We start from the raw sequence: 27,603 nt of genomic DNA, 5'->3' as shown, positions 1-27,603 counted from the left end.
GTTTTGGAAAAATTCGACTTTCGCCTCTCTTGCGAAAACATTTGTCTACGTGGCTGGTCCAAGTACACGTATTGGCGCGTAGCCAGCTCGCAAGGTGTCACTGGGCCCCTCCAGATCACAAAGGGGTGATTTCGCTGTCGTGCAATTATGAGCAAATGCTCCTTTCAGTGGCAGAAAGCAGCATTTGCTTGTTTTATGGCCTTTGCAGAGAAAAAGCCTCCCAAAAAAATCCTGATTGAGTTGAGTCTGCAAAGTTGCGACATACACTGACGATGGTCCCGGTGCTATATCTAGCGGGGTCGATGGAGTGCTTTCATCATCTTGATCTTCTGCCCGTTCTATGGAAGGTGAGCCTAGAAAGCTACTTTGGTAGGCGTTCAAGACTCTCACGTGTATGTATGCACTGTATTTATCCCCAGTCCGGTGCACAATCAGTACTTACGACACCTGCGCCAGACACGATTCAAGCTGACACGTAAGTCTGTGATGTGCGATAAAGCTGCTTGGTCACATTTGGGTTTGGTGGCGACAGCCGACTCCTGCCGCGGCGTTCATTGGATAAGCACCAGCTCCGCTCGCAATTCCAGTTTGCATCCGAACGAAATCGACGACACAATCGGCTAAACGGGCATGTTACCGGCTCTGACAAGGAAGGCTATTGCAGGCAGTCTGGTTTGTTAAGTCATGTTTAAAAGAACGATTTGCTGGTTTCCAGAGATAAGCTCACCTTTGGTACGCATAACTGAGGAAATTCATACATGATCAAATGACGTCGAGATCGTGTGCCGAATTGGACAGGCGACATGGATGTGCAGTATTTACAAGAAGTAGGCATTATTGCGTTGTAGCTCGTGCTGCGGCAGACAAAGACGTTTTTAATAAACTGCGCTGAAATGGTACTTTTTGAAACGGCAGTTCTCCTGTCGGCCTATGCGTCAAAATCAAAATGAACCTGTAGTCGTAAAGTTCACCATATCTTCCATGAGTCTTTCATCCGTTCCAACCTAGTAATACCAGTCGATTTTTCATTAAATGCACTGTTTTTACTTCCGACGGTGTTTTAGAATTCGATTAAGAAAAATCCAAGGTAAACTTTTCATGCCTACCACATTTTTTTGGCATCGTTTGACTCTTCAGGTCTTCACACCGCACGGAGCGCTTAACTCCGCGCAGAGCGCATCACTCCGCGCAGAGCGCTTCACACCGCCCGGAGTGCTTCACACCGCACGGTACGCTTCATACCACGTGGAGCGCTCCACACCGCACTGAGTGGATCATACCGCACGGAAATCTTCACACTGCACGGAGTCTTTGAACCGCACGGAGCATTTCAAACCACACGGGGCTCTCCACACCACATGGAGCGGAGCTTGACACCGCGCGGAGCGCTTCACACCACACGGAGCTCTTCACATCGCGCGGAGCTCTTCACACCACACGGAGTGGAGCTTGACACCGCGCGGAGCGCTTCACACCACACGGAGCTCTTCACACCACACGGAGCGCTTCACACCGCGCGGGACGCTTCACACCGCGCGGAGCGCTTCACACTGCGCGGAGCGCCTCACACTGCATCGCCTGACTGCACCTGAGGTCAGGTGGACGCTGCTCAGATGGTGGCACGACGCCGATCGCCACCCCGACAGGGGGCGTGCGTGGCGCCACGGCGAACGGCAAGCTGGTGTGACGCTCGCCGGGCTCCTGAAAGCTGCCCTGGCCGCTGCTTGGCGTTCCAACCTTGGGCGTTCTGCCCATGATACTGACAGTTCGGGGCCGGTGTCGCCGCAGGGCTGGCAGCGCCAGCTATGTTACTAAAACGGGTTGAACGGGACAACACTGCAACAAAGCACCGATTTGTGGGCAAGGATTGCCGCGTTTTCGTGCGGGATGCTGTAGAGTAAAGTTGTTTTGGAATCACTGTGTCTGATTACAACATTTGGGGAGTGGGTGGGGGAAAACTTGCGCGTCGAGGTGCAGAAAAAATGATTTCTCGCGGCTACATGCCTTACCAAAAGTGCAATGATCACGAGCTCTGGTGTAAAAAAGGGATTCCAATCCAGTGAAAAACTTCTTTATTCCAACCCGAGCTTCCTGTTCCGGAGCAGAGAGTTTTTGAAGAATGAGGTCACGTGATTAAGGGGCCTCCTGATCGATAACAAGGCCTCCTAATTAAATGAGGGTAGCTCCTTATCCAGAACAGGAGCCTTCTGATTCACAAAGGTGACCTTGCGAGTCAGCACCCTCCCTTACACAAAGTGTCAATCATCCCCACTTGGAATCAGGCCTAATCCTAATGGGGCTTTGTGATCTAGAAAATGGCCTCTTAATGCAGAAAAGGACTTCCTGAACACAATTAAGAACATTTTACCTCGACTATGGGCCCTCCTTGATTGGAATGCCACTTGTTGCCTTTGCTAGCTTTTGTTTCCTTTAACATTTATGCGGCTTACTTTTAAGCCATTTTGATTATTTGCTTAGTGAACTTTTGTCCTTCTGATTTTCTGCTATTTTGCTCTTTCCTTTTTGCTTGTTGCCTATGTGGCTTTTATCCTTTTGAATGTTTTGACTTCTTGACTTTTCCATTTTACTTTTATTTCATTTTCATATGTGTGTGACCGCAAAACTTTAAGTTTGGGCCAAAAGAAATAATTTAAACTGGAGGCGGCAAACATATTCTTGTTCCCTGCCTGCCGACAGGGAGCGAACAAGCCTCGTGGAAGGGCAGAGGGCGCGGAGCGCCCCGGATTTGCTCCAGCAGGGGCCCTGCGCGATTAACTACTTCAGAATCCCGTGGCGTGGTGCACCATTTTGTTTTTACTTGTTATCTTTGAAATTTATGCGGGTAACTTTTAGCCCTTTTTCTTTTTTGGCTCAGTTGACTATCATCTTTCTGACCTGCTATTTTACTGTATCCCGTTGAATTTTGCCTGCGTCAGTTTTATCCCTTTAAATGTTTTGACCACTTCACTTTTTCATTTTAGTTTTATTTTTTAGGTTTTTGCCATTTCACTTTTGTCCTTTTGACTTACTATCATTTTACTTTTATCCACATGACTGATCCATTTTGACGTTTTGCCATTTACTTTGTCACATTGGAATTTTGTTCTTGGAATTTTTGCCCGGTTACTGAATCCAGTATCAGCTGAAATCGGTTTCACATTTATCTGAGTTCCAAAGTTTCACAGCCAAATATGTAATGCCTACCTTGGTCGGGCAAAAGCATATTAGCGGCTCATATATCTTGTGGTGCGTATTGTTTATGCTGCGTCACATTTGAGGCATTTGGGAGTATTAAAACCCACTTCTTCCGGGATCCCTCGTTTCCTTATCTTACAAATATACAAATTCATAATAGGCATGAAACACTTCGTTATGTAGCCTGCAGAACCCATGTAATTTGTTCATGTATCTATTTCATGCGTGGGTAAAAAGGACTATTTCTCACTGGTTTGCCTTTCATTAAAGTAGCTTTATAATTAAGGTAACTGAGTAAGGAATTGTTTGAGTAACTGAGGTAATTGTTTTGAGTTTTGCTATTGACTAAATGAGCTATGAGTTATTAATTACTTCGGGACACAACGTATGCCTTTGTTAAAGGCATGACTCAGTGAGTCATGACCTAAAAAAAGTACACTGACCTGCTTGATCCAAACACTGCGGTTCAAATCGTCATAACAGCAGACATGAAGTGCCATTATCGGGAACCCTGTCAATCAGTTGGTAGGTCTTTAGCAACTTGAAATCACGTAAAATGTGGCCAAAAATACTGCACACCGGTGGTGAATTAATGATAAGCAATTGAAACGGAATAAAAGCTGCACATGATATTTAAATAAATACAATAAATCGATGCCGAATCGATTCACACACTGCAAAATTAACATTTGAATCATGACTGAATCATTGACCTGGGATGTGAATCAACAATGAATCAATTCTAAGAACACTATGTTATCACTTAAATGATATTCAAACCGGGCAATGAGGATAATGAGCCAATGGCTCATAGATTCTAAAAAAATATAAGTCGAACACATGTCTGGACGCGGCCGTGCCCGGACGTGGTCGACCTGATTTTTACAGACGGACGCGCCATGCATGCCTGCGCGCCCCGATCAGATGAGATCGCCCCAAACAGCGGCTTCCGTAACGATGCGCGGATAAAAGAGACGTCTGATTGGTACGGCGGCGTGCTGCCGGACGTGCGGGATGTTCGAAATGATCTCGTCCAGCCACCTGCCCAGATGGCATCGTTCCGCAATAAATACCTGCAGCGACATCTATGTTGATTTTTAGAACTACAGCTTGTAAGGAATAACCACATCTCGTTGGGCATCCCAGCCCTGTGACAAGGATCAAACCTTAACTCAAAAAATATTGTATCAGAAGCTGATCCAGGATTTCGTCGGGGGGCATGCAAAATTGCAGGGCCCCATAGAGTTCAGAGACCCCCAAAAGAAATCCTCGAAGTCCGCCAATTAAATTTCAAGGTTCTTAGTATGTTATTTTTATACGGAAACCCATTCTTCCGTGCGTATTCCTAGAGACCTAGGCGTACTACGAATGCACATGCATGGAGCTTATTCATTTTCTCCAGATCATGATGAATCCTCTCATTTTGAGGCAAAGTTTTTTTTCAAAAAGCAAGAGAAGCTACAGTTAGCTCATAAATACTATTAAATCAAGCAAAAACTTGATTCCAAGGATAATCACAGCTAGTCGGCTGGTTGACATGATCAGCTGGTAGCTGGCGACTAATACAGAGTTTTTGCTTTGCTCGTTATGAAGGAGTACAACATATTCTAGCATTAAACGTATTATATGAAATGGGTCATCCGCAAACGACATCAAAAGGAAAAATCCTGATATCAATGTAGAAGGCCCCTGAGCATCGAGTGGCTCAGTGTTTCACCTTACATTGGTCCCAGCAACAGCACAAGGCCCTCAGAGCAAGTGGAAAGAACCCGAGACCAATATGAAAGGCCCCTGAGTAACTGAGTGCACCCGGCATATGGCGCCCCGGCAAAAGCATACAGTGCATTTTGGGCGCGTGGAAAGAACCTGGCGAGTGCCCCTGATCGATCAAGGGTGTCCAGGCACGTTAGCAGATAGTGCCCCAACAGGAGCGTAGCGCCCTACGAGAAAATGCAAAGATATATTGGGCAGCGTGAAAGGTTCCTTAGCGATCGGATTGACCCGGCCAGTAGACATAAAGGGCCCCGGCAACAGCGTAACGCCTCTGGATAGCGTAATGAGTTTGTCTGCTCACGGGCTTTACCTTCGCTCGTCGCTGCTCTTGATCGTCTGAAGGACCAAAGACGTCCATTTTTTGTCTGTTTTATGTCTGAAAATTGCGTCTGTTCGCCTAGTCATGGGCCCACTCAGAACCTATAGGTCCGTTCGGGGCACAATAGGGAGCACGATTTCGTGTCCCCCCTTCTGAATCCGCCATTAGCCCAAGCAGTTTGACAGATGAGCCCCGACAAGAACATAGGGTAATCTATTCAAATAAGAAGCACCCAATATGGAGGGCCCAGGAATGATCGAGTGTGCCCGTGCAGGCTATCAAATGGCCCCTAACAGGGCGTAGGGCTCTACACTCAAATAGGAAGCACCCAAGACCCAATGTACAGGGCCCCCGAACGACCGAGTGTGCCCGAGCAGGTTAACAGATAGGGCCCCGAGCAGGTTATCAGATGGGGCCCCCGACAAGAGCGTAAGGCCATCTATTCAGATAAGTACCTAAAACCTAGTGTGGAGGGCCCCCGAAAGATTGGGTGCACCCTAGCAGGCTATCAGATGGCCCCGACAGAAGCGTAGGGCCCTACATTCAAATACTAAAATCCAATGCTCAGGGCCCCCGAACAATCCAGTGCAAACGAGCAGGCAAACAGATAGAGGCCCCGACAAGTGCATAGGGCCCTCCATTCAAATAGGAAGTCCCCAAGACCCAATTTGGAGTGCCCGAACGGCCGAGTGACCGCGAGTAGGTCAACAAATGGGCCCCAGACAGCAGCGTGGGGCCCTAAGCAAGTGACACAAAATTAGAAGGGCTCTTGACAAATGTAGAGGGCCCGAGAACATGTCGTGAGTGTACCAGTAGGCTAACCGTGACCAATATGGAGGGCCCCTGAGCAACCGAGAGTACCCGGCATGTTAACATATGGAGCCCACCAGCTCTAGCGTATAGAGCGGTTCGGGCGAGTGGAAAGAATCCGTGGAAGTCCCCTGATTGACAAAGAGTGCCCAGCGTGCTAGCAAGAAGAGCCCCAGCAACAGCGCAGGGCCCTCCGAGCTAATGCAAAGAAGTCAAGGGCAACGCAGAAGGCTCCTTAGCGATCAGGTTGACCCCCGCAGGTAAACATGTAGGTCCCCCGGAAACAGCGTAGGGCCTCTGGACAGCGTAAGCAGTCTTAAGACCTCCCAATCACCACCCTCTCAATCAGTGAAGAATATTTTGTGTCTGCGCGTAAGCCCTTAACTTTTGCTTACGACTGTTATTAGTCGGCTGAAAGCCCAAAGACGTCCAATTTCTGCGTTTTGAGTAAAAAACAGCTGTGTTTGCTCGGCCGGCTACGGGCCATCTCAGAGCCTAAAGGGACCAAAGGGGGACATAATCCCGTGCCCCCCCCCCCCCTCTAGATCCACCCCTGGACTGTATGCTGCATGCACGTCAACCACATGCGTCGAAGGAGCACTTCACTACTTTGGAGCGCCTTTCTCCCCAAACGGTTGTTCCCGCCACCATCAGTTCTCATTCAAGCTGACAAAATTCCCTAAAGTACTGTTCGCACAACGGCAAAGCCATGTTTGAGAAGGGCACAAGGGGTCTTGAGCCCGACTGTATTTCACAAAATCGCACTTATGACCATGTGTGATTCGCTTGCAGCCATTGGGTACTATAGTCCATGGAACACGTCAGCATCCTATATACCTAGGTACATGCATTGATGTCAATTTGTCTGGCCCGCCACAAGTGCTCAGTGCCACTCCTATCGAGCCTCGCGCCTTCGCCACCCCTTTCTGGCTATATATATAGCGTGAAAGCCCATTATTTCCCACTTATTTGTGGTTATATTGCAGCGTTTCAATAACGCTTGTCAGGATTGAACAGCTTGTATGAGAACGCCTGTGAAGTACTGCAATGGGCAAAGTTCTTGAATAATTGCGCTGTTTTTTGCCGAAAACTTCCTGAGTGCAGGCATGACCAGTGACTGACTGACTTACTTTCGGACCCGGACCGGGGTACCCGGTCGGCTTGGGTCGGGTCGGGCTGCGTTGAGTTGGGTTAGATAGGGTTGGATCATGTCAGGTCACGTCATGTCATGTCAGGTCATGTCAGGTCATGTCATGTCAGGTCAGATCATGTCCAGTCATGTCAGGGAAAGTCTGGTGAGTGGTCGGATCGTTTTGGGCAAGCGTCTTTCTTGACATTCTTCTCGCAGTTTGAGCAAGGCGTGCTCGGTCACGTGTTCCCCATTGACAGATTATATCGCGATCCTGGACGTTTGAAGCCATGGCTCGGTAGCAGACTGTGTCAACGCCAATAGAATAAAGCACCCATGCGCACCTTTAGTGGTCGAATGCATGCGTCATGCATGCGTTCATCGTTATTAGAAGGCAGGTTTGACGTTGTTTGCTGCTTCCTCGTTTGAAAAAGAGAGGAACAGTGGCACACATGTACAACGAGCATTCACATTAACCTAAGTGTGGGCCCATGCGATGCACGAGAGGGCCACCGGGTAACAAAAAGGGCTTCAAGGGCCGAAACGCCCCTCCTCGAGAAGTTTGCAGGGGTACCATGGCCCGTCAGATGTTACATCAGCAAACGTTTTATGTATGGTCTGTTTTATGTGACATAGTATCGTAAGTTGTATGCACTGACTGACAGGGGTGATAAAGGACCCTTAGGGCATTGACCAATACCTCCTCTGACTGCAAGGGGGCAGCCAGTCCACTCGTGGAAATCTCAAGGGGCTTGCACAAGACAGGAGCAGTGAAGTTCAAGGGAGAGATAAGAAGTGGGCTAATGCTAGAGGGTTGTCTCCTTTCCATTCGCGTGCGGTCTTCAGCATCCCGTAAGTTTGAGAATTAACGGGCCAAATACGAGGTCAAGTCCATTTTTTGCTGATTTTGGGTATTAACTTAGACATTGTTTACTGCTCAGCGTCCCCCTCACCCAACTTACTTTACGAAACTACACCCGCGGCCAACTCAGTACACATATTGGGCGACGCTGGATTTTAGCACGAATACATTATGAGGCCTAACTTGACCTAAGTCGTTGAGATCCAAGTTTTTGCCTGCAAGCTCACACAACAAACATACCGGGGAAAATAATCCTTGGCTTAACAGAAAGGACTTCAGCTTTTGTTTTTTCGGCCTGATGTGTTCCGAGCTCTTGTGTTGAGTTATCAACCTTCGATATGCCAGCAGTACTGATAAGCGACATTGTAGTGCAGCATTTACTATGTTGACAATACTAGACGTTTCAGGCTGCGGTTTATGGCCACGATTGGGATAACTTCACCTCGAAGCGTTGAATACTGTCAGTGCACCATAAATTTACAGTATACTGTTGCATGAGCCATGCTTCTCGGTAGTGTAGCTCACTAATTAAAAGTGGGAAAATAATAAAATGGCGTACACCTGCGAAAGTCACGTGTTTAGGGCGAATATAACAAAAGTGACTTTCGATAATATACTTGGATGGTAAGTTCTTTTATGATCAGGAACGTTTAACCACTTCTTACCGACTTATTATTTACCACCGACTAAAAGTTACGACCATAATGACATGTATTTAAGACTAACGACTAATGACTATGACGATTTACACGACTTTAATAGCGCCAAGAGCAATCACACCCATTGGATACCGAAGGTTTCTCCGCCATTCCCGAGCCCGATCCCTTCTAAAACAATGCCGCTCACACACGTAACGACCAGCCTACCTGCAGTTTAGTCAGCATCAACGTCGGGTCGTCGATCAGCTCCTGCTTGGGGCTGCAGACGACACCTCGTAGCCGAACAGCGAACCTGAGAGTAGCCAGCGTTTCCGATAGATGTCCCTCTTCACCACTCGCGCAGGCGATCAATCTGCAGAGCATGAAAACAAGGAAAGAGATGGCACGTCACATGTTCGATAGCGCCGTTATGCTTCATGCAACTGCTCACAAAAAGGACGCACCGCGTTTGCTAACGTCGCACATACGACTGAGTATTGCGCCCTTGTCAGCATATGGAGGCTGGTACAGTTCGTCCCGTCTTTCGGGACTATCTCCCGTGCCTTTAAGCTGATGAAAAGCATTCCCTCGTTTGTTCTTCGCTGCTTGATCCTGCATCTCTCAAGACATGGTCTCTTCGGGAGCGTGCTGTGACCGTCAACCTGACAGGCCGACAGCTACGGCCGTCAGCCATCAGGAGTATGCTGCGACCGTCAGCCACAGCCCGTCAGCTGCGACCGTCAGCCATCAAGAGTATGCTGCGACCGTCAGCCACAGCCCGTCAGCTGCGACCGTCAGCCATCAGGAGTATGCTGCGACCGTCAGCCAGAGACCGTCAGCTGCGACCGTCAGCCAAAAGCCGTCAGCTGCGACCGTCAGCTACAGGCTGCCATCTGCGACCGTGAGCCATCAGGAGCATGCTGCGGCCGTCAGCCGCAGGCCGTCAGCTGCGACCGTCAGCCACAGGCCGTCAGCTGCGGTCGTCAGCCACAGGTCGTCAGCTGCGACCGTCAGCCATCAGGAGCATGCTGCGGCTGTCAGCCATGGGTCAGCCTGTCGTCCGCACTGCTTGCGAATAAACCATGCTCCATCGGAACCGGAAGTTCAGATCAGAAGATAACAGTAGATCAGAAGATAACACGCAAGTACCATGTCTTTTAAATTCAGGGTGCATAGGCGAGTTCTGCACGCAGGGGTACAGCTATGGGCTAAATGTCAACGTCCATCTTTGCTCGCCCGCCAGTGGAATTGCTAACCACTTGCAGGCTGCTGAAGAATAAACAGTGCCATTTGTAAATGCTTACCACCCCATTACCTTATTGTGGCCACACGTTTAAATTCATAACCGGCCACAACGTATTTGAATAATCCGGCGCAGCACCATAACCATGACCACGGTGCGGGATCCTTTCCAAGCACGGGCGTGTAACTTAAATACTGCAATCATACGTATGTGCTAAAAAATAAAGCGTGCTACAATCAACAGCGAGGACGCACCGCCAGCGTCCTCGCGCATGGTGTTATGCATGCATGGGCATGTGCACAATAACACGCATTGCAGCTAACGCGGTCCGCATGCATCCAAGGATTTGTTTGCTAAGATTTCGTTCTCTACAATGTTTTGTTGAACTGCGTCTAGACGTTCATATTCACGTCGTTGTGGACAAAAGTGCGCATAGAAAAATCTCCCATGGTACATGTTCGTAGGACAATGTTCATGCGCCTAGAGTTCGTCAACCACAAGTTCGTTTAGCAAAAGTACCTACTGAAAAGTTCGTACGCAAATGTATCATGTAAGAACACAGTCGTTGCATGCAAATGCTGCTCAGGGATAAAGTTCGTTTGACAGGTAGGTACGCAACAGATTGTGGACAGGTATGCACTGCATGTTCGTGTGCGGAAGCCCTGCCCATCCTTGTCGAGCGTTGGATGATTGATCACTGCGGGAGTCACCACATCCCGTCGACCAGGGAGGGAGGAAGGTTGGGGACGACGATGAACAGAGGTAATTTTGTATCTTGGTTCAAGTCTGATGATAAGCCTAAATTTTTATGAAATGAACTTGTACTTTTTTGCTGGTTCCCATTATGCAATTGCATTTGCTAGCTGCCCTCCGGTTGCCGGAAATGAGCCAGAGTGAATGGGAGTGACGCAAACTGATCCTGGGACTGAATGGACCGCCGGCAAAGAAAAAAATCACTGCAGATCATCCGCCGTGTTTGTTGTGTTCCCCCTCATCCCTCAGTGTGACGGCGTGAGGGTGAGTGATGAAGGGAACGTCGTCTCCCGCGCCGGTCGCAGCTGACGCTCGCGGTGAAAGCCAGCTCCCCTGTTCAATACGATGGACAGAAGCGCGAGTAACACACGGTATGCGGGTACTTATGTGAACCGCAGAGCCCAGAGCAAAATATGGACACGTTGCAACAGATGTGATAAGGACTTCCGCACCCAAATCAGCATTGCCCGATGGTATAACTTTTAAATGTAAGATGGATAGAGTCAGAAATTACACAGCTATATTCATGCTCCTAACATACCATGTAGATCAACTTTCACTGAACTCTCAAAGCGGACGACAAGATCACTTGGTACTCGGGTGGTCCATCTGTTATGGAATACTCCCCCATAGGAGAACTACCCATACAAACGTATCACTGTATGATAAATGCATGCGAATTTTGTTCGTGCGTATTTTTGCGAAACGAACGCCATCGGTCACGGACCTCTGCCTGCGTACAATTGCTTGTAACGTTTCCGCACGTCCTTTATGCCTAAGAACATGTTCCGTGTGAACTTTTGTTTTCGCAAGCTTAAGTCAAGACCAGTATTATACAGACGTGTTCCACACCTTACGAACATTCTCGCACGAGCCTTTGCGTACGAACTTTTGCATACGCACTTATCCCATACGAACTTTGCATCTTATATACGTCCGCTTGCAAACATACGTACTTGAGCGTACACACTTAATGCACATGCACTTTTTCATACCCCTTTTGTCCTAAAACCGCGGCCACTGTCTGGAGAGCCTGAGCCACCGATATTTTCTAGCCTCTCGCAAGTGCTCACGGCGGCACCACGCCGCCTCCCGGCACATCAAGACGGCAGCCGCCGGGCCGCGGGAGGCGGCTGCGACAGTTGACAGCCGAGGCCGTCGTACAGTTGACAGCCGAGGCCGTCGTTTGCTGCCGCGTGTTGCCGAGGCAGAGGATCGCGCGGCTTGCCGAGCGGCCGAGGTGGCGCTGTCGTCATGCCCGAGTGAGGGCGCTGGTGGTGGCATCGCGCGGCCCCTGGGACCGTGCCGACCAAGACCCAGTCTCGTGCCCGTGCTCCTGGTCTCACGCACGACTGATGAACAAGCTGGTGGTGAGTGAGCTGGTGAAGTCGTCCGGTGTCGTGAACGTGGAGCACATCACTGGCGGCACGTTTAACTTTCTGTGATCACGGCCTGGTTGTTTGCATCATTTACCGTATACGCTTAGTTATATTTACCATATAAAATTTGCTTATATTATGCAGCGTTATTTAAAAGAGAAAATTTAAAGTAAAAATTATTATTAGTATTTCAAGGAAAAAATTTACATCTTGCAATGTTTTATTTTGATACCAATGTTAGCTTAAAGCCTTCCAGCTCAAGGGTTGCCTGGTGCAGTATTCCTCTGCGTCTGAAATAGTCACCGACCTGCAGCGTCAAAGCCTCATCATTGGCTCTGCAGCGGTTATGCCCGGCCGTTGATAGCGGTCGGCGAGCCACCCGCACCGTTAGTGCACGGCTGCCATACGCGGACCAATGACCACCGCCGTAGTTGTTTTTTAAAGTTGATCCGAACCTTCTGAGTGGATGAATTTCTGGTACCAGAGCTACCTCCAAGCGGCGGCTGTTGTCTGACTCCCTGACCCCTGCCATCCGATCGTGCAATGCCAGGTCAACGGCAGAATTTGGAGGCCAAAATGAAACGTGCTGCAATGCTCGACACGGTCCGTACTGCCTTCTGACACCACCTGACCTTTAGTGCGCCCGTTGCCGTCGGCCGCAGGCCATACCTGGTAAGGCCAAATAGCGAGCGCCTAAAACGACTTGCTCCCCCCCCCCCCCTCCCCTCCTAGGTGGTTGGACCGTAAGGAACACTATCTAACTAACTGAGCAACGGGACGAACTGTGAGGTAAAGGAGGTGAGGTGAGGTTAGTTAAAAAGAAAGTAGCTTACTAAGCTAGAGAGTAATAAATCGTGCTCAGGCGATCATTTACTATTGCTGTTATTTACATTTACATTTGCATTACTATTATTTACATTTAGTCCCTCCAGGTCGTCCTTTGGACCACTCACAAAAATCTGGATGTCATCTGCATATTGAAGAAAACGTGTGCGTTTCCTGCGTACAAAGACAGACCATTCGAGCAAACTGTGAAAAGGAACTGGCCCTGATGCCGAACCTTGGAAGACGCCCATATTGTTGACAACCGACCGTGACAGCACACTGTGTCCTGACCCATCATTCAGGTACACACTCTAGTTGCGCCCCTGAAGATAGGCGGCCAAACAGGAGGTCTCAGCACCGTACATCTGCAGCTTCTGAATAAAAATTTGGTGATTAAATACCGTCAAAACATTTACTTCAACCAAAAAGGCGCAGAAGTGAGACCTCCCTCCATTAGTGGCGCCAAAAAGGTGTCGGAGACCGACACTAGAGTGGTTTCCGGAGTGACGGGGACGGGATCCGTGCTGGGAAGATGTAAGGAGATGGTTATGGGGTAGGTGGTGGTAAAACCACCGTTGCATGGCTCGCTTGACCACTTTGTTGATAATAGGAACTAGGGATATTGGACGAAAGTCGGGTGGGCTAGATAGGCTACCGGGCTTGGAAATGGAATAGGCTTGGGAATGTTTCCAAACGCCTCGGATATATGAATGGGTAAGACAGGGGTTGGCAATGTGAAAGTGACGTCACCGATAGCTGGAAAACTGCCCTTCAGCAAGCGGAAACACAAGCCACCAGAACCACAGGCCGCAAAGTTCCACATGCTGAAGACAGTGTGTCCCAGCACCTCCCGAGAAACAGGTAATAGCACAGAAAGAACTGGGGGAGACGTATCGTCAAATCAAGGAGTTTTTGGTATGAACTAGATGTTTTATATTTTAGTATGAACTGAAGATTTAGCATGCATTGTACATGTAGTGTATTTCTGTTTTATACTGCAGTTTTTTAACTGAACTTTGTTCCACCCGGTTTCTTTAACTCTGATAGTGACGCACCACTTCAAACTTTTTAGGCCTGCAGACCCTAAATGTGCCGGTTAAAACAGCTCAACAGTGGTACCTCTAGTCCACAATAGCTGACAACGGCCCGCTGTCATGGCGACAGCAGTCGCGGACTAGAGGAGCGACTGTTCGTGGATCCTCAACAGGGAATACTTGCCGATTTTTCTGCCATCTGCCAACGAGTTTTCAAATCACATGGTGTGATCGCAGCTCGTCACAACAGAACTCTTGGCTACAAGTTACCCCAGGGGTGTCACTTTCTAAAATCAGTTGGGGGGACTTGTCAGAAAATGTCGACCTAACCTAATCCCAAAACCTGATTCCCCCACGGATTTTGGCTTTCTTGAATTCCCGCTCTCAATGTTAGAATTGAAAACACTTCTTTAAGATTTCGTAGGCTTAACATTGTTTTTCTGCAGAGGTACGACTTCAAATTTCAAGTAAATATACGCTGCGTTTTATGAATTGCTTGGAATGGAGTAAAATTTACAGTAAAAAAGGATCGTAATAAATCTTAATAACGGATCACTCATGACTACCGCCGTCGCTGGTCGTATCGCATAACCACCACAGCCACCATTATGCAACAAACACACTTGACACTGTTTGGGGAAAACGTGCGTTAAGGTTTATCTGGACCATCTCGCACTTTTAAAAATTGCCACATATTGCGGTAAACTACTCTTTGTACAAATACTTACGCAGTTATTGTCGTCAAGAATGTCCGAACGTGTCAAGAATACGCAGACTGGTTAAACATATGACGGTGTTCGCATGGCAAAGGCATGAGATGCCCGCAGGAAACTTTTTGGTACACAATGAACATGAAAATATCAATGGATTGTTTAGGTGCCTGCTGCCTAGCATTCCAACTTTTAAGATAATTTCCCGCATCCATTTGGCCCAGTGCTCCCTCTTAGCTCATACGCATTAAGGGGGTTCAAGTCAGCACTTGGGTGGGTGGGGGTGAGGGGTGAGGGGCTCAGGCCTTTCCGAAGGTTTTTAAAGCGACGTTCCTGGCTGCTACCGTAATGGTCATCATTATCCTGTATTCATCACGGTTCGTTCGATATCTGTGGCTTAACGTTTCATTCTAGTCAATTGGCTTCAAACTGTCCTTTAAGAACGGATATGCAATAATGATAAAGACAAACCAATAACGTAACAAAAGCGCACAAAGACAAAGACTCTCCTCTACGTCATGTTCGTAAGGCGTGGACATGAACACAGCACGGCTCCGGGAATCCACCACGGCTACGGCGGGCGGTTTCAGTACGAGGCCACAAATTACGTCGACGCTCTGCGGGCCAATCTTAGTCTTTCACACAGTCTTTCCTTCGTCTCAGCCGGAAAGCGGGCAGCCAGAGGGCGGCAGCCGCCACCGATCTCGCGAGGCGCTGACCAACAACGGTGCAGGGGTGGGCAGCGACCGGACCGACCGCCACCGGAGCGCAAGGGTCATTCATAACCCGGAAGATGCCAGTGTGGTGAAGGCGCGTAGCAAAGTTATTCATGCCGCGCCACCCCAGCGACTCCAAAGTGGATGAGATGTGATCCCGGCCCCGTGCCCACGGGATGACCCAGACCACGATATTCACCTTTCGCATGCGGCTGAGATAGCAGGCAGCGTCCGCGCCCCAGACTGAGAGCAGCACTCGACGAGAGGGAAACGTCAACTCCGATAAGGAATTTGCGGGATTGAAATGAAATCAAATGATCAATCGGATATTGATATAGCTGAACAGAATGATGTTGTACTTTTAACTGATGTTGATGGCCTTTTATCAGGGGAGGATACGGCCGAAGGTAGCTCCCAGCATCTTCACGGACGGCAAGGGGGATGATGTAATGTAGGAGTGGTTAAGATGAAAGGATGGCAATTTTGCTGGCCTGGAGTGTCCGGCCAACGGCGACCGGCTCGTTGGAGCTGTCCTCTTTCTGACTATCCATGTCTCACAGGGCGTTTCCATATCTTGTGGCCTCGTCCTGGAGCCGCCTGCCGCCAGCCGTTGTGACCTCCCATAGTTGCGCTATGTTTTTGTAAAGATTTTACTAGCGTGACATCGAGAGAAGTGTTTTCCTGTGTGCCCTTCATTACGTTCCTGATGCGTTTTCATCATGGTTGCATCGTCGTTTTTGCTATCCAACATACAGCACATTGACTCGAACGGAACATTAAGCCATTCGTGTAGAACGACTCGTAATGGATGCATATTATGGTGGTGGCCCCGGCCAGACTTCTGCTACACGCCGCGGTCACGTAGTTGACTTGAAAACGCGTTGATAGGTGGCGGTAGGATTGACAGATATTCAATGGGAAGGGTCTGCGAATAGTCGCTCGTCCAACCTAGGGTGACACTCTGGGGCTACTAAGAAAAAGAAGTGCGGTGCCGTGTCAAAACATTGTCAGCGTAATTTTGACTCGCGAATAATTCAAATAAATCATTCCATAATATCTTGATGGCGCCGCGTTAGCACAGGCATCAAATGTCAGCACTACCCAGAGCTATTCTTAGGCGTAACTGGTACTGAGGTTTCGCCGGAGTAGGCTTCTGGAGCATTTCCCAAATGTGGGATACTCCCTTTAAGAACCTCGCAAACCGATGTCGCAGCTTACCTTGTGTCGCATTTGTTACCGATCTTCGACTTCAGGATGTGGGTTAGCTTCGAAACTCGCACTGGAAGGTATGAACGCTTCTCTGCCATCGACATGATCAGCTGAAAACGAAGTTACATTAAGCAAACTATATAGAGTTTTAGTTTGACTGGAACTATTGCAAGACGATCGATTCTTACAAATGCTGTGTATATCGCTTAAAAGTTAGCGCTGCGGACACACTACGTCGGTACAGATTTATTTTTATAACAATCCTCTGATACGGGAGCATGGCAGGTTCCATTTGCTTCCGATAATGGTCGAAATTTGGGTGCATCCACTGCCTGTCTTTCCATCGGTGCAGTCGTGGATGGAACAACTAAACATGGAAATCTCCTTCTTAAGAAGTAATTTATTTGTTTTACACCCCAATTACACGGTTCTATTGTAAAGTTCCAGAATTTTTTCAAAAACCTCTGAAGCGATCTGAAATGTCCGGCCTGGCCTACCCCGGCCTGACATGGTCAGACAGGCCACATCGACCTGAGAGGTCCGGCCTGGCCTACTCCGGCCTGACATGGTCAGACAGGTCACATCAACCTGAGAGGTCCGGCCTGGCCTACCCCGGCTTGACATGGTCAGACAGGTCACATCAACCTGAGAGGTCCGGCCTGGCCTACCCCGGCCTGACATGGTCAGACAGGTCACATCAACTTGAGAGGTCCGGCCTGGCCTACCCCGGCCTGACATGGTCAGACAGGTCACATCAACCTGAGAGGTTCGGCCTGGCCTACCTTAGCCTGGCATGGTCAGGCAGATCACAGCACGCCCAAATCCGATGACCTAGGTCGAACTGACCGTGAGGCCCGGTGTTAAACCACGGGCCATAGGTCACGATATTGCGGGTTTCCAAAATATGCCAAACTGCTGTCAGTACACATTTCACAGCCCAGCAGCATGAGCACTTTCCATGCGCGGGTATCAAAGGTCAGATTCATGAATGACCGAGGAATGACCTAATTTTCACAAGTCGTCAGCAGGTTTAAACAGAGGTACGTGCCGCTAGTTAAACCAGTTAAATTCAACCCCACATTTTCCATTGCGAAGGCAGTAGGTGCACGCTTGTTCCGTGTGAGCTTGAGTCTGGAGATATGTCCGGACGTAGAAGTATGAGCATTTATTGTCAAAACAGCTTTCTATAATGGCCACACATTCAGTCATCCGGGTATACATCATCGGAGCCCGCAGTACCATGCCTGCAATCTGATGCGTGCAGGGCTCATGAACTGATACGGAACGCTGAGTGTGTCGGATGCTCTGTTTGCTGCGTCCCTTACCGACAGCTCACCACTGCCAGCCACTGCACCGCTGTACCGCTGAACGCGTCCTCAAATAGCACCGCACGCATGACCATGACCAAAATGATCACCCCAACCCTGTGCCGATCAATGTGTTAAGCTCCCCCTGCGGCCACCGTTGTGGGCCTGAACGCCCTGGCTATGGTCAGACGCGTCTGCTCCTTCCAAGCCTACCTGCTCCAGGAAGGTCATGGACTTGTTGACGCCGACCACGACGCCGGGAATGAGCCGGCCGGAGCAGCTCTCCCAGCTGCGCAGCTTCTCAAAGCCGGCCATGTCCACAAACGTCAGCTGGAAAACAGCCGGGAAGTGTGGCACATGCGGGCGCTTTACATACACACCCAGCAGCCAAAACAAAGCCGGCCATGTCCACAAACGTCAGCTGGAAAACAGCCGGGGAAATGTGGCACAGGCGAGCACTATACATACACACCCAGCAGCCGAAACAAAGCCGGCCATGTCCACAAACGTCAGCTGAAATACAGCTCGGGGCGTGTGGCCCAGACGGACGCCGTAAATACACACCCAGCAGCCAGAACAAGTGCAGAAGTAAGTGATGCAGTGCGTGCAACGCATGAACGCTAGCCATGGACACCATGACAGGAACTTTTGCAAACATCTTGACAAAGTGCCAATGTCAACTACGCTATAAACACGTCAAACTGTCATTCACAGAATGAGCACGTCATCCAGCTCAGTATTATAAACTGACATACATTCATTGGGCCTAAATATGTGTGAATCAGCTTAAATATAAACAAGTCAGAACACGAGGTGGGTAGACCGGTGTATTCAAGCAGGGAATATAAAGACCGGTGTATTTAAGCTCTAATCGTGAGAAAATTTCTTTGAGCTTGCCTTCTCAAAGGTGGATGGTTATCATGATATGATACACTCTGTCAGATACATGACAAAAAAGCATGCATATGCCTACACTAAGAACAATTTTGCCTACGCTCAGATAACTCATGGCTAAAAAGCTCATGACAAGGGTATAGTTGCGGAAGCGTTACTCCTACAGCGTGATCTTTGCTGGAAAGTAGCGGAGGGTGGAATGAGTTATATCAGAGCGATTTACTCTACACACATGCGGCAGATGGTCGTGAATCACGCGGCCGACGCACAGCAGCCCCCTCTATCTTTCAATGTGCTTCCGGCTGCATGCGTGCTCGCGTCTTGGGGTGAGCGCGACAGATATCTTTTTACATATCGCTGAAAGTTCTAGTGATCGGTGGAAATGCGTTCTCAAACTTTTCTGACAAAGGCAGGCTAAGTGGAATGTTGTACGGATTGGTAGGAAGCGCGTGTGTTGTACATGCCGCAAAACGTCTGGCGACTGCTCGCAAAGGATTTCGGGGTGGTGCAAGCTTTCTTCCAAGATGGCGGACAGTACATGTTGTACCAGCTGTGCATGGGGCATATTGTGTCAGTGATACATTGCACCGACAAAGATGTCACTGTCTGGCTTATTATCAATGATTCAATGAAATAATTACCGCCACTCTTTGCCATCCAGACAATACATCGGCATCTGCAGTACCCATGCAGATCCACAATACCTACCCGAGCACCAAAACCGAGGTGATAGTAGTTGTAAAGTAAACACTAGCTGACTAGAAAGGGAAAATATTTCTCATGTGGGAATCACGACGAATTGTGACGGGCATTTTTTACTCGCATATCGTAACACGTTCAGCTTGCTCGCGATTCAACCTACTCTAGTTACAAAATTGATATAACTTCCCCACACCATGTGATACGGTTGCTCCAAGAGCAGGCCAGGTTGTATCATTGAAACGTGTTCGTACCGATGTCAGTTAACAAAAAGTGAGGACGTTCTCCCAGATTTTAACATTTTATATGTAGCTGAAGGCTATAATCGTCTGCAGGGATACACGCATTGGTCCACCATCCTCAGTAGTTATGTTATAGCTGAGCTCTGAATAAAGATGATGCAACTCTCCCTTGTCTCCCCTAACGTGTTTTAATCCAAGTCTGAAATTCTGAATGAGATGGCTTTCTGCTTCTTTCCCTGTCAAAACATGATGTCATGGTAAACAATGCCTGATCCTAGCTTACGTCATCTGCAGTACATGGGTAGGCGACATTTACCCCCACTGGCCGGGTAGATGCAAGAGTTCCCGCTACGACTAAGTTGTCGGGAGTAACCACTTTACTCTACCACAAACTCTGGAATGACTTATCAGGGCAGCCAGAATATTCTTTCCGCGCGACTAGATGACTGACACTGAGCGATTCGTGCACGAAAAAAATATTTTTCCGCCAGCAAAGTTGCGCTGAACGCTATCCTTTTAGACGCCCACTAGGTGGAAGAGGGCACCGCTCAAAACGTAAGCAAATTTTCGGAGTTACTCTGATTCTGAAATTGCAATAGTAATAATAATCTTTAATAATCTTGTAAATCTTCTAAATCTAGTAATAATAATCTTGTCGATGCGGATGTTTAAGGTGGACATGACGCCGGTGTAATCCTGTCCCTAATTTCGTCCATGAACTTGTGGATCCATTGGTTGCCATGAAGTCAGGAATCAGTGTCAGTCAGCAATTAGATTCTCAAAACAAGCGAGAAATGCATCCTCTCCAAGACACTAGAATTGGGGGCCAAAACTGGGGTGTCACATGTTCAAGATTTTTTCGTATGTGGAAGAACTCTCCCCTCCCATCCTCCCAAAAAGGTTATTTTTGCTGTTCTCGTGCCATAATTGACCAAAAGGCGCATTTTCAGTAACATTGAAATCATCGTCATCATGCATCGTCATCGTCATCGTAAATCGTCGCTACCTATATCACGGAATGAATTTGACCTTGCAGGATGACTTTGAGTCTTCAGGGCCTTTCGACGCACCCTAGTTCTTGTGCTGACAAATGTTCAGATGTTTGAAAAGCTGAAATTGACAACTTAGCTTTTGATCACACGAGCTCTCCGTCAGTTGAGGCTGAATTCAACTTTGTTGGATGGCTTTGATAGGTAAGGGCTTTTTGACGGACGCTAGTTCCTTCACTGGTGAATATTCTGATGCTTGAAAAGTTGAAATCGGCCGGTATTTTTTGTGATATCAAGTTCCCGTTCTTTGAGCCTAAATTTGAGCTTGAAAGGTAACCATAAGAAAAGTTCTTTTTGACGGATGATAGTTAATGCTGTAGTGGGTTCTCTGGTACTAACAAATCCGAAATCCCCAGAGTTTCTGATAACATTGAGTTTCCCGTCATTTCAGCCTAAATTTTAACCTGAATAATGGCCTTGAGTGGTCAGGACCTTTTCACTATTTCATACACTAGTGATTTTTCTGCCACTCAAAAATCCCAAAGCAGCCGCTAATTTTTCGTGTTATTGATTTCTTCGTCCGGTGAGACTGAATTTTACCTTAAAGGGTGACCTTGAGGGGTCAAAGTTTTGGACGCACGCTAGCGCTTGCGCTGGTGAATACTGTAATGCTTGAAAAGTACAAATCGGGCGGTTATTTTTGGTAATATGGAGTTTTCCATCCTTTAATCCTGAATATGGCCTTGAAAGAGGACTTCGGAAGGTGTTGGTTTTTGACGCATGGTAGTTCACGTAGTGGTGAATATTATAATACTTGAAAACCCTAAGTTCGGGCTCAATGGCCGGCGAATTCCATACCACCCACATACAACCGGCCGATCTGGAATTCTAAGCATCAGAAAATCACTGGCGCATAAACTAGCATCCGTTAAGAAGTCCTGACCCTTCAAGGTCACCCTTCAAGGCCAAATTTATTCTTAGAAGACGGAAACTCTATCACCCAAAAATTACCAGTCGATTTGAGTCTTCTCCATGTCGGAAAAATCACCGCTGCATGCATTGGCATTAGTAAAAGTATCCCATCTCTCAAGGCTACTGTTCAAGGTCAAATTCAGGCTCAAAGGATCGAGTGCTCAATATTTCCAAAAAGCTTAATGGTCGATTTAAGCTTTACAACGATCAAAATATTTACCAGCGTAAGCACTAGCGTCCGTCTAAAAATTTCGGTGTTTGTCAGTCCCATTTGTTCCTTCACTACATGACATAGCTTCCATATCTCGAAGTGTCAACAGTAAACCAAATGGAATTGGGGCAGTGACAAACAAAGGCCAGAGGGACAGTTAGTTTTGGTTTTGTAGAGATCGTACTTTGGGGTCAACACGGTCACATAGAAGTGGGCCGGAAACTGAGCCCAGGCTGCATGTGCTTGGACGGCATTTTAGCACCTCTCAGTTCTATTGTTAACATCTGGGCATCAAACTGGTGTCTGGAGTTTCAGGACGCGTCGACAGCAAATGGTCATGCAGGATTAAATTGGGCTCAAGTGTACGTCAATGCTAAAAAAGGCACAACGTGAACCTGACCCCTGGCCCTTGATCCCGAATTTTTCCCAACAATAAGCAATAAGCTCTTATAGGTCACATGACATCCTACCACTCCTGCAAATTCGGCAAAATCGATGAGCCCATCACAAATTTGAGGGAGATACGGAGCTTGTAGGTAGGCATTTTGCCCTTGATTACGCCATGACGGCAAGTTTACAAGCTTTGGCCTTGGCTCTTGGTATTCCCCTGGTTCTTGACGATCTTCCAACAACCGACTGGGACAGTTAGCCTCTTCTATGGTTGGTGAAAGTTATGGATCATCCGACATGTATATTTGGCACCCCAAGGAGTCGTGCGTGATCTTCTGCAGAACTGTGCAAATGTGCGACCGATTGGCTAGATGAAATTAAACGGTTTCATGTTCTAGCGCACCGATGCGGGCTGTTTTCATGGGGCAGTCGGGTGTATATGCGTTCATCTAATTCGTCTTCACTTTGAGCTATATTTGCAGAATAACTAACATTATTTTTTAGATGACGCAGCCGTACACCTTCGCCACGTATTTCAAAGGCGCGGAGCATTTTTTGGACGTCCTGCCTCCAGGAAGTCTCCTTGCTCAGATCATACCACGCTGTACGCGGAGGACAAAGTGGTGTCTGACTTCGGTCCTGGAGCAGAGGATGCACAGCCAGAGTAGATCGCATCAATGGCTACCAAGCTCTGCACCAGCGCTGCTGACTGCCTGATATGCATCACCCCTGCGTGCCGGTCAAAGGGCTCCAGCGCTGCTGACTGGCTGCTGTGCCTCACCTCGGAGTGCCCGTCAAACGGCTCCAGCGCTGCTGACTGGCAGATGTTCCTCGCCTCGGCGTGCTGGTCAAACGGCTCCAGCGCTGCTGACTGGCTGCTATGTCTCACCTCGGCGTGCCGGTCGAACGGCTCTGTCTCCACCAGGCTGCGCGACTCGACGCTGAGCGTGAGGATGGCGTGGCCGGTGGAGCTGCCGGCGGAGTTCCGCGGGTGCTGGTGGGTCGTGCGCAGCGCGCAGCCACGGAACAGCGCCACCAGCGCCGACTCCGCCGTCACCACTCGCTCAGAAAACATACCCTGCAACGGTATGGCTGTGGCTGGCTGTATTGTATTTGCCGCCCAGTGTGCTGCCTAGTACCACCTTCGGCTGTGGGACATCATAATCCGAAAGTGGAAGCGAATCCGCAGCTTACAGGGGCTGGCTGGTCATTGTTGAATACACAGTCACTCATGATATAGTCTAAGGTACACATTTCGGCATCAAACCTTCCTTTGTAGTGTTTTCAACTGATACCCTGGTTGTTAGTCACAAAACATCTATAGCTTACTGGCTTGCAATTGGCATCTACACATCACTTAATTCGTTGTACTTTGCTCTCACTGTGGTTTCGTGGATGCGTCCAAAAGTAGCAGTCTGTCGACAGCTAGTTCAATGTTGGTAGCGTATCCGCTTTGGCAAATCGACAACCCTTGTGTACATATTTGTGGCACCGCAAGAGCGCTACGGAGGCAAGACTTCGTCATTCGGACTGGCTCCTACACGTCAGCTCCTAGAGGCACCACGGTGCACCATGGTACTTGCGACACGTTACATTCAAGCGCAGGGTGTTCCCGCCATCGACGATGGTGACGCTTGGTTTTTTGGGTCGCAGCAGGTCATAGACAGTCTCGCCGACCACTTCGATGAAGGACATGGAGATGGCAGCGGTGCGCTCGTCCCACTCCGCCAGTGTCTTGAAGAGGCGCTCCACGCAGCGCGCCACCAGGCCGCGGTACTGAAACAGCGGCAGCTTCAGTCCGGCTGCGGCAGCGCGGCAGCGCGCAATGGCGAAACGAAATACAGATGTCCTAAACGATACCCTAAATGATACCCTAAACGAAATACAGATGGCCCTAAGCTATGTCCCTAAACGATACCCTGAACGAAATACAGACGACCAACGCCACAAAGGTGGCGTTGGTCAGGCGTGCGCATTTCGAGTGATATGACACGATGGAATTAAATATAATTGATGTGGCGACAGCTCTTGTTACAGATGACACTTAGAGCATTGCTTTGTTATTTCAAGCCGGAAAGGATGCATGACAGCAACTCACGTCAGCTTCTAGCCGTTGATCTTTTGAGCGATTTTTCGAGCCATTTTGTATGATCTGAGATGCCTCTTGGAAGTGACTCGAAGAGCCCATGTATTAACCGAGTTGGTTCATCTGCGATCTCTCGACTGTGCCCCTCCCTACATCGCATCACTGTTCGCTCTACTCTAGCCCACGGCTCGGCCGGCTCGTTGTCGGTGACGGACACAGCAGCTCGACAAGTCAGGCACCTGGTTCGCACCTGGTACTTCTCCTTGGGAGAGAACAAGGTGTAGGTCTTGCCAGTCCCCACCGATCCACAGGCGATGATAGTTCCACTGTAGCCATCCAGCGATCTGGAAAGCACACACGTCCTTGCAATACATTTTGCAAACGACAAAAAGCGTCCCGACATTCACGTACTTGCACTCACTCTCAAGCGTTTTCAGGCAACTTACCTCATGCGGTCAGTGGTATAGGCCCACACGTTCTTAACGTGTCTGGGCCCGGTCACAAGGGCTGAGTCAACCGGACGAACAGCGCCAGCTTGCCTCCCCAGTAAAGTCACACATTCAGAGCATTACTGACATTTTTGGGGTCGTGGAAAAATTTGAGGTGCTCGTGGCCAACAGCATTCCACAAAGAACAGAGAAATGCGTTTTTTGCGTCGTTAACATCACTTTGCCCTTGAATGGCAAATCATCAGACGTGCCAGTTTCGTCCATAACGCGATTAATTGTGTAGTACAGCAATGCATTTACAGTGGTTTCTGAAGAATGCTGTTTATTTCACCACGTAAAAACATTAAAGGGGCCAGAAACGATTTCATGTGCTTCAGATGGGAACTAAATGGCAATCGAAAGAGACGATACCACATATTTACTTCATGCTCCAAGTGAGAACTAAATGGCGAACGAAAAGGACGATATCACAGATGGCGTATTTACTTGTCCACCATATCTTGCATGACGTTGTTAAAGAAGTCCTCCTGACTTGCGTTCAGGAACACACTATTTGCACCGAAGGACAAGAACTTCTGGTTCAAAGACATCATTCGAGATCGAGGAGGGTTCTTCGAGCAAAGAAGTTTGCCAGTGGCCGCGCCGCATTCTATGCCCACCGTCTGCAACAGCAACACAGGAACGACTGCATGCAGGGACATTCCCAATAAACATTCCCAATTTCCATCCTTTGGAAACGTTTACCGGAGCAAGTTTACAAAAGGCAACTTTGCAGCCAGAGCAATCCAGAACAATCAAAATATTGCCCCTTCCACACATTGCCTCCGGATGTAACCCTATACACAGCATAATCATAAACAAGAGCGCAACTGCCGCATTGTCACCCGACGGTGTCCATGCACGCACAACGACCTCGCAGAATTTTGAGTCATGAAAGGCAATGCCCAAGAAGAGAATTATGTGAAATTAAGCAGGACAATGCACCGAAACTTCTACGACTTCTTATATTCTAGAATTCACAACATTCTTTTTCAATAATCTTTCAAATCCCTTTCCTTTAAAAAAGCACTCGGAATGATGGTTCTTTTCTCGTAAATATTTGTTTTTTACCATAAAGTTAAGGCACGAGGCCATAGATTATCTTACGTTGGCTTCCGTGTCCACCTTGATGCATTCGTGATCAAAGGATGATGTTGGCAAGAATCTGACAAAAGTAGCGACAGGCCTTGCGCCGACAGGGTCAGGTTTGTAGGGCTCGCATTTGCCCAGCGTTCGTCTCCGCTGCTGGTCCGAAGGTTGTGGAAAGCTCGAGCTCGGAGAGCTGAAGCGAGGGGCGTTCTCCTGCATGGTGTCGTTTTCGTTTGTCGACTGCGCTACCATCTTCATAGACTGAGATTCTTCACTGCCGACGGTTCTGTTTCAAAGGAGTTGAAATCTCAAGCGCATGTACTACGCTAATTTCAGAAGTTTAAAGCACATAGCCAGTTTGAATGAAGAGACTAGAATATGCACGTTTCCACGCTCTCCAAGGCGAACAAGCAAAGCGACAGGACAATCTTTCCGTGATATGTCAGCTATTATTTAACTATAGTGATGGGTTTACGTTAGCACAATATTCATTTGTTCATTCGAAAGCTGTGGCGCCAAGACACATCACTAACGCCCACTGGAAAACAACCCGCCAGCATAATGAAATTAGAATCGATTGTGCTCAAAGCAACACTTCCTTGATCATAACCAAACCAATGCAACTCAATACTGAATCGATCTGTTCTCAGCACGGCTTTGTGAAGGGACTGAAATGCTTGTAAGGCATGCAAGTGCCAATCACGAAATGCTGTTACCGTTGCCATGGCAACTATCATGTCTGATAAGAATCTGAAAATTGGAGCCATTTTCTAGCCGTTTTATAAACGTTACGTCTAACTTATGCTGTTCTTTTTTGCCTGCGAAGGTACTTAATTGCTGTACCTATCGCGCATGTACCTCATTACCCAAACATTTGTGTTGAAATTTCGTCACATCTTTGTCTACAATGTTTCGGCATGATAAGGAGAATCCTTTCCCGTTGTTCTTTTTTCAATACTTCGCGTCAAGACAGGAGCGTTCTTCCAGCCTACGACGCACATGCCGAAAAGTATGCAGCTCACCTACGCCGTCGACGCCTACCGCCATCTCTCTGCGTCAGGTCGACCGGCCGTGCGGCCCCGAGGCCTTCATCCGTGAGGACGGCGTCGATTGGGCCGTAATCGCCTCGGGGCAGGCGGTCGCTGCGGCCCGCTGATAAGGCGCCAATCCGGCCGGTTGCCGCGAGGAGTCGACCAACGCTGGAGCGAGAGACTGGAAAGTGGAGGAAGACGGAGCAGGAAATGGAGAGAGAAGGAGAGGAGACAGCCGTTGCTCAGGTCAAGTGGTCCCACACCCAGAAACGGTTGGTGTTATTTGAGGTAGTTCTGGCCGCTAAACTAACCAGAACCCTGGAGGGATGTGCAGTGTTACCGGGACGGTTTGCACCGCCAAGGAGTTAAGATGTCCTACGAAATGATCGAGTTGTCTCACAGAAAAGTACGCGCGTTGGCGACAGTTAGGGAGGAATGTGACCACATGATGCATGGCCACTGAATTTGATGAATCGTGACGAAGCTCCAGAAACAACCAGGGGAAGGGGCACAACGATTGTCAAGTAGCCCCTTAACTCGCTGGCGGTTAGGAAGCTTTGACAGGTCGGGTCGAAGGGTCGTTTTCCGGGTCGAGTCGAAGGAGGGTCTG

At 48.5% G+C, this 27,603-nt stretch overlaps 1 protein-coding gene and 1 long non-coding RNA gene across 2 annotated transcripts in view; both read right to left on the bottom strand.

Annotated features, from left to right (window-relative positions):
• The window catches only part of LOC119111246 (kinesin-like protein KIF9), a 32,528-nt gene extending 7,857 nt beyond the window's left edge, over positions 1-24,671 (bottom strand). Inside the window, exons 1-6 of the mRNA XM_037235066.1 lie at positions 24,636-24,671; positions 23,893-24,075; positions 23,189-23,377; positions 18,116-18,232; positions 16,605-16,705; positions 8,955-9,099 (exon numbers count right to left, since the gene is read on the bottom strand). Coding sequence (XP_037090961.1) covers positions 8,955-9,099; positions 16,605-16,705; positions 18,116-18,232; positions 23,189-23,377; positions 23,893-23,994 — 654 coding nt within the window. The 5' untranslated portion in view covers positions 23,995-24,075; positions 24,636-24,671. The remainder of the gene's footprint in view (positions 1-8,954; positions 9,100-16,604; positions 16,706-18,115; positions 18,233-23,188; positions 23,378-23,892; positions 24,076-24,635) is intronic.
• A 12-nt stretch (positions 24,672-24,683) lies between these two features.
• Positions 24,684-26,616, bottom strand: LOC119112813 (uncharacterized). Its single transcript, XR_005095788.1, has 3 exons — positions 25,981-26,616; positions 25,321-25,496; positions 24,684-24,729 (listed from the first exon to the last, which is right to left on the bottom strand). It is a non-coding gene; the product is annotated as an uncharacterized LOC119112813 (long non-coding RNA).
• Positions 26,617-27,603: the final 987 nt, after the last annotated feature.

The sequence above is a fragment of the Pollicipes pollicipes genome, unplaced genomic scaffold (assembly GCF_011947565.3).
Source record: "Pollicipes pollicipes isolate AB1234 unplaced genomic scaffold, Ppol_2.1 Scaffold_7261;HRSCAF=8764_pilon_pilon_pilon, whole genome shotgun sequence".
Taxonomy (NCBI): Eukaryota; Metazoa; Arthropoda; class Thecostraca; order Pollicipedomorpha; family Pollicipedidae; genus Pollicipes; species Pollicipes pollicipes.
The sequence above is the reverse complement of the archived record's forward strand: the minus strand, read 5'-3'. Positions and strand labels throughout refer to the sequence as shown.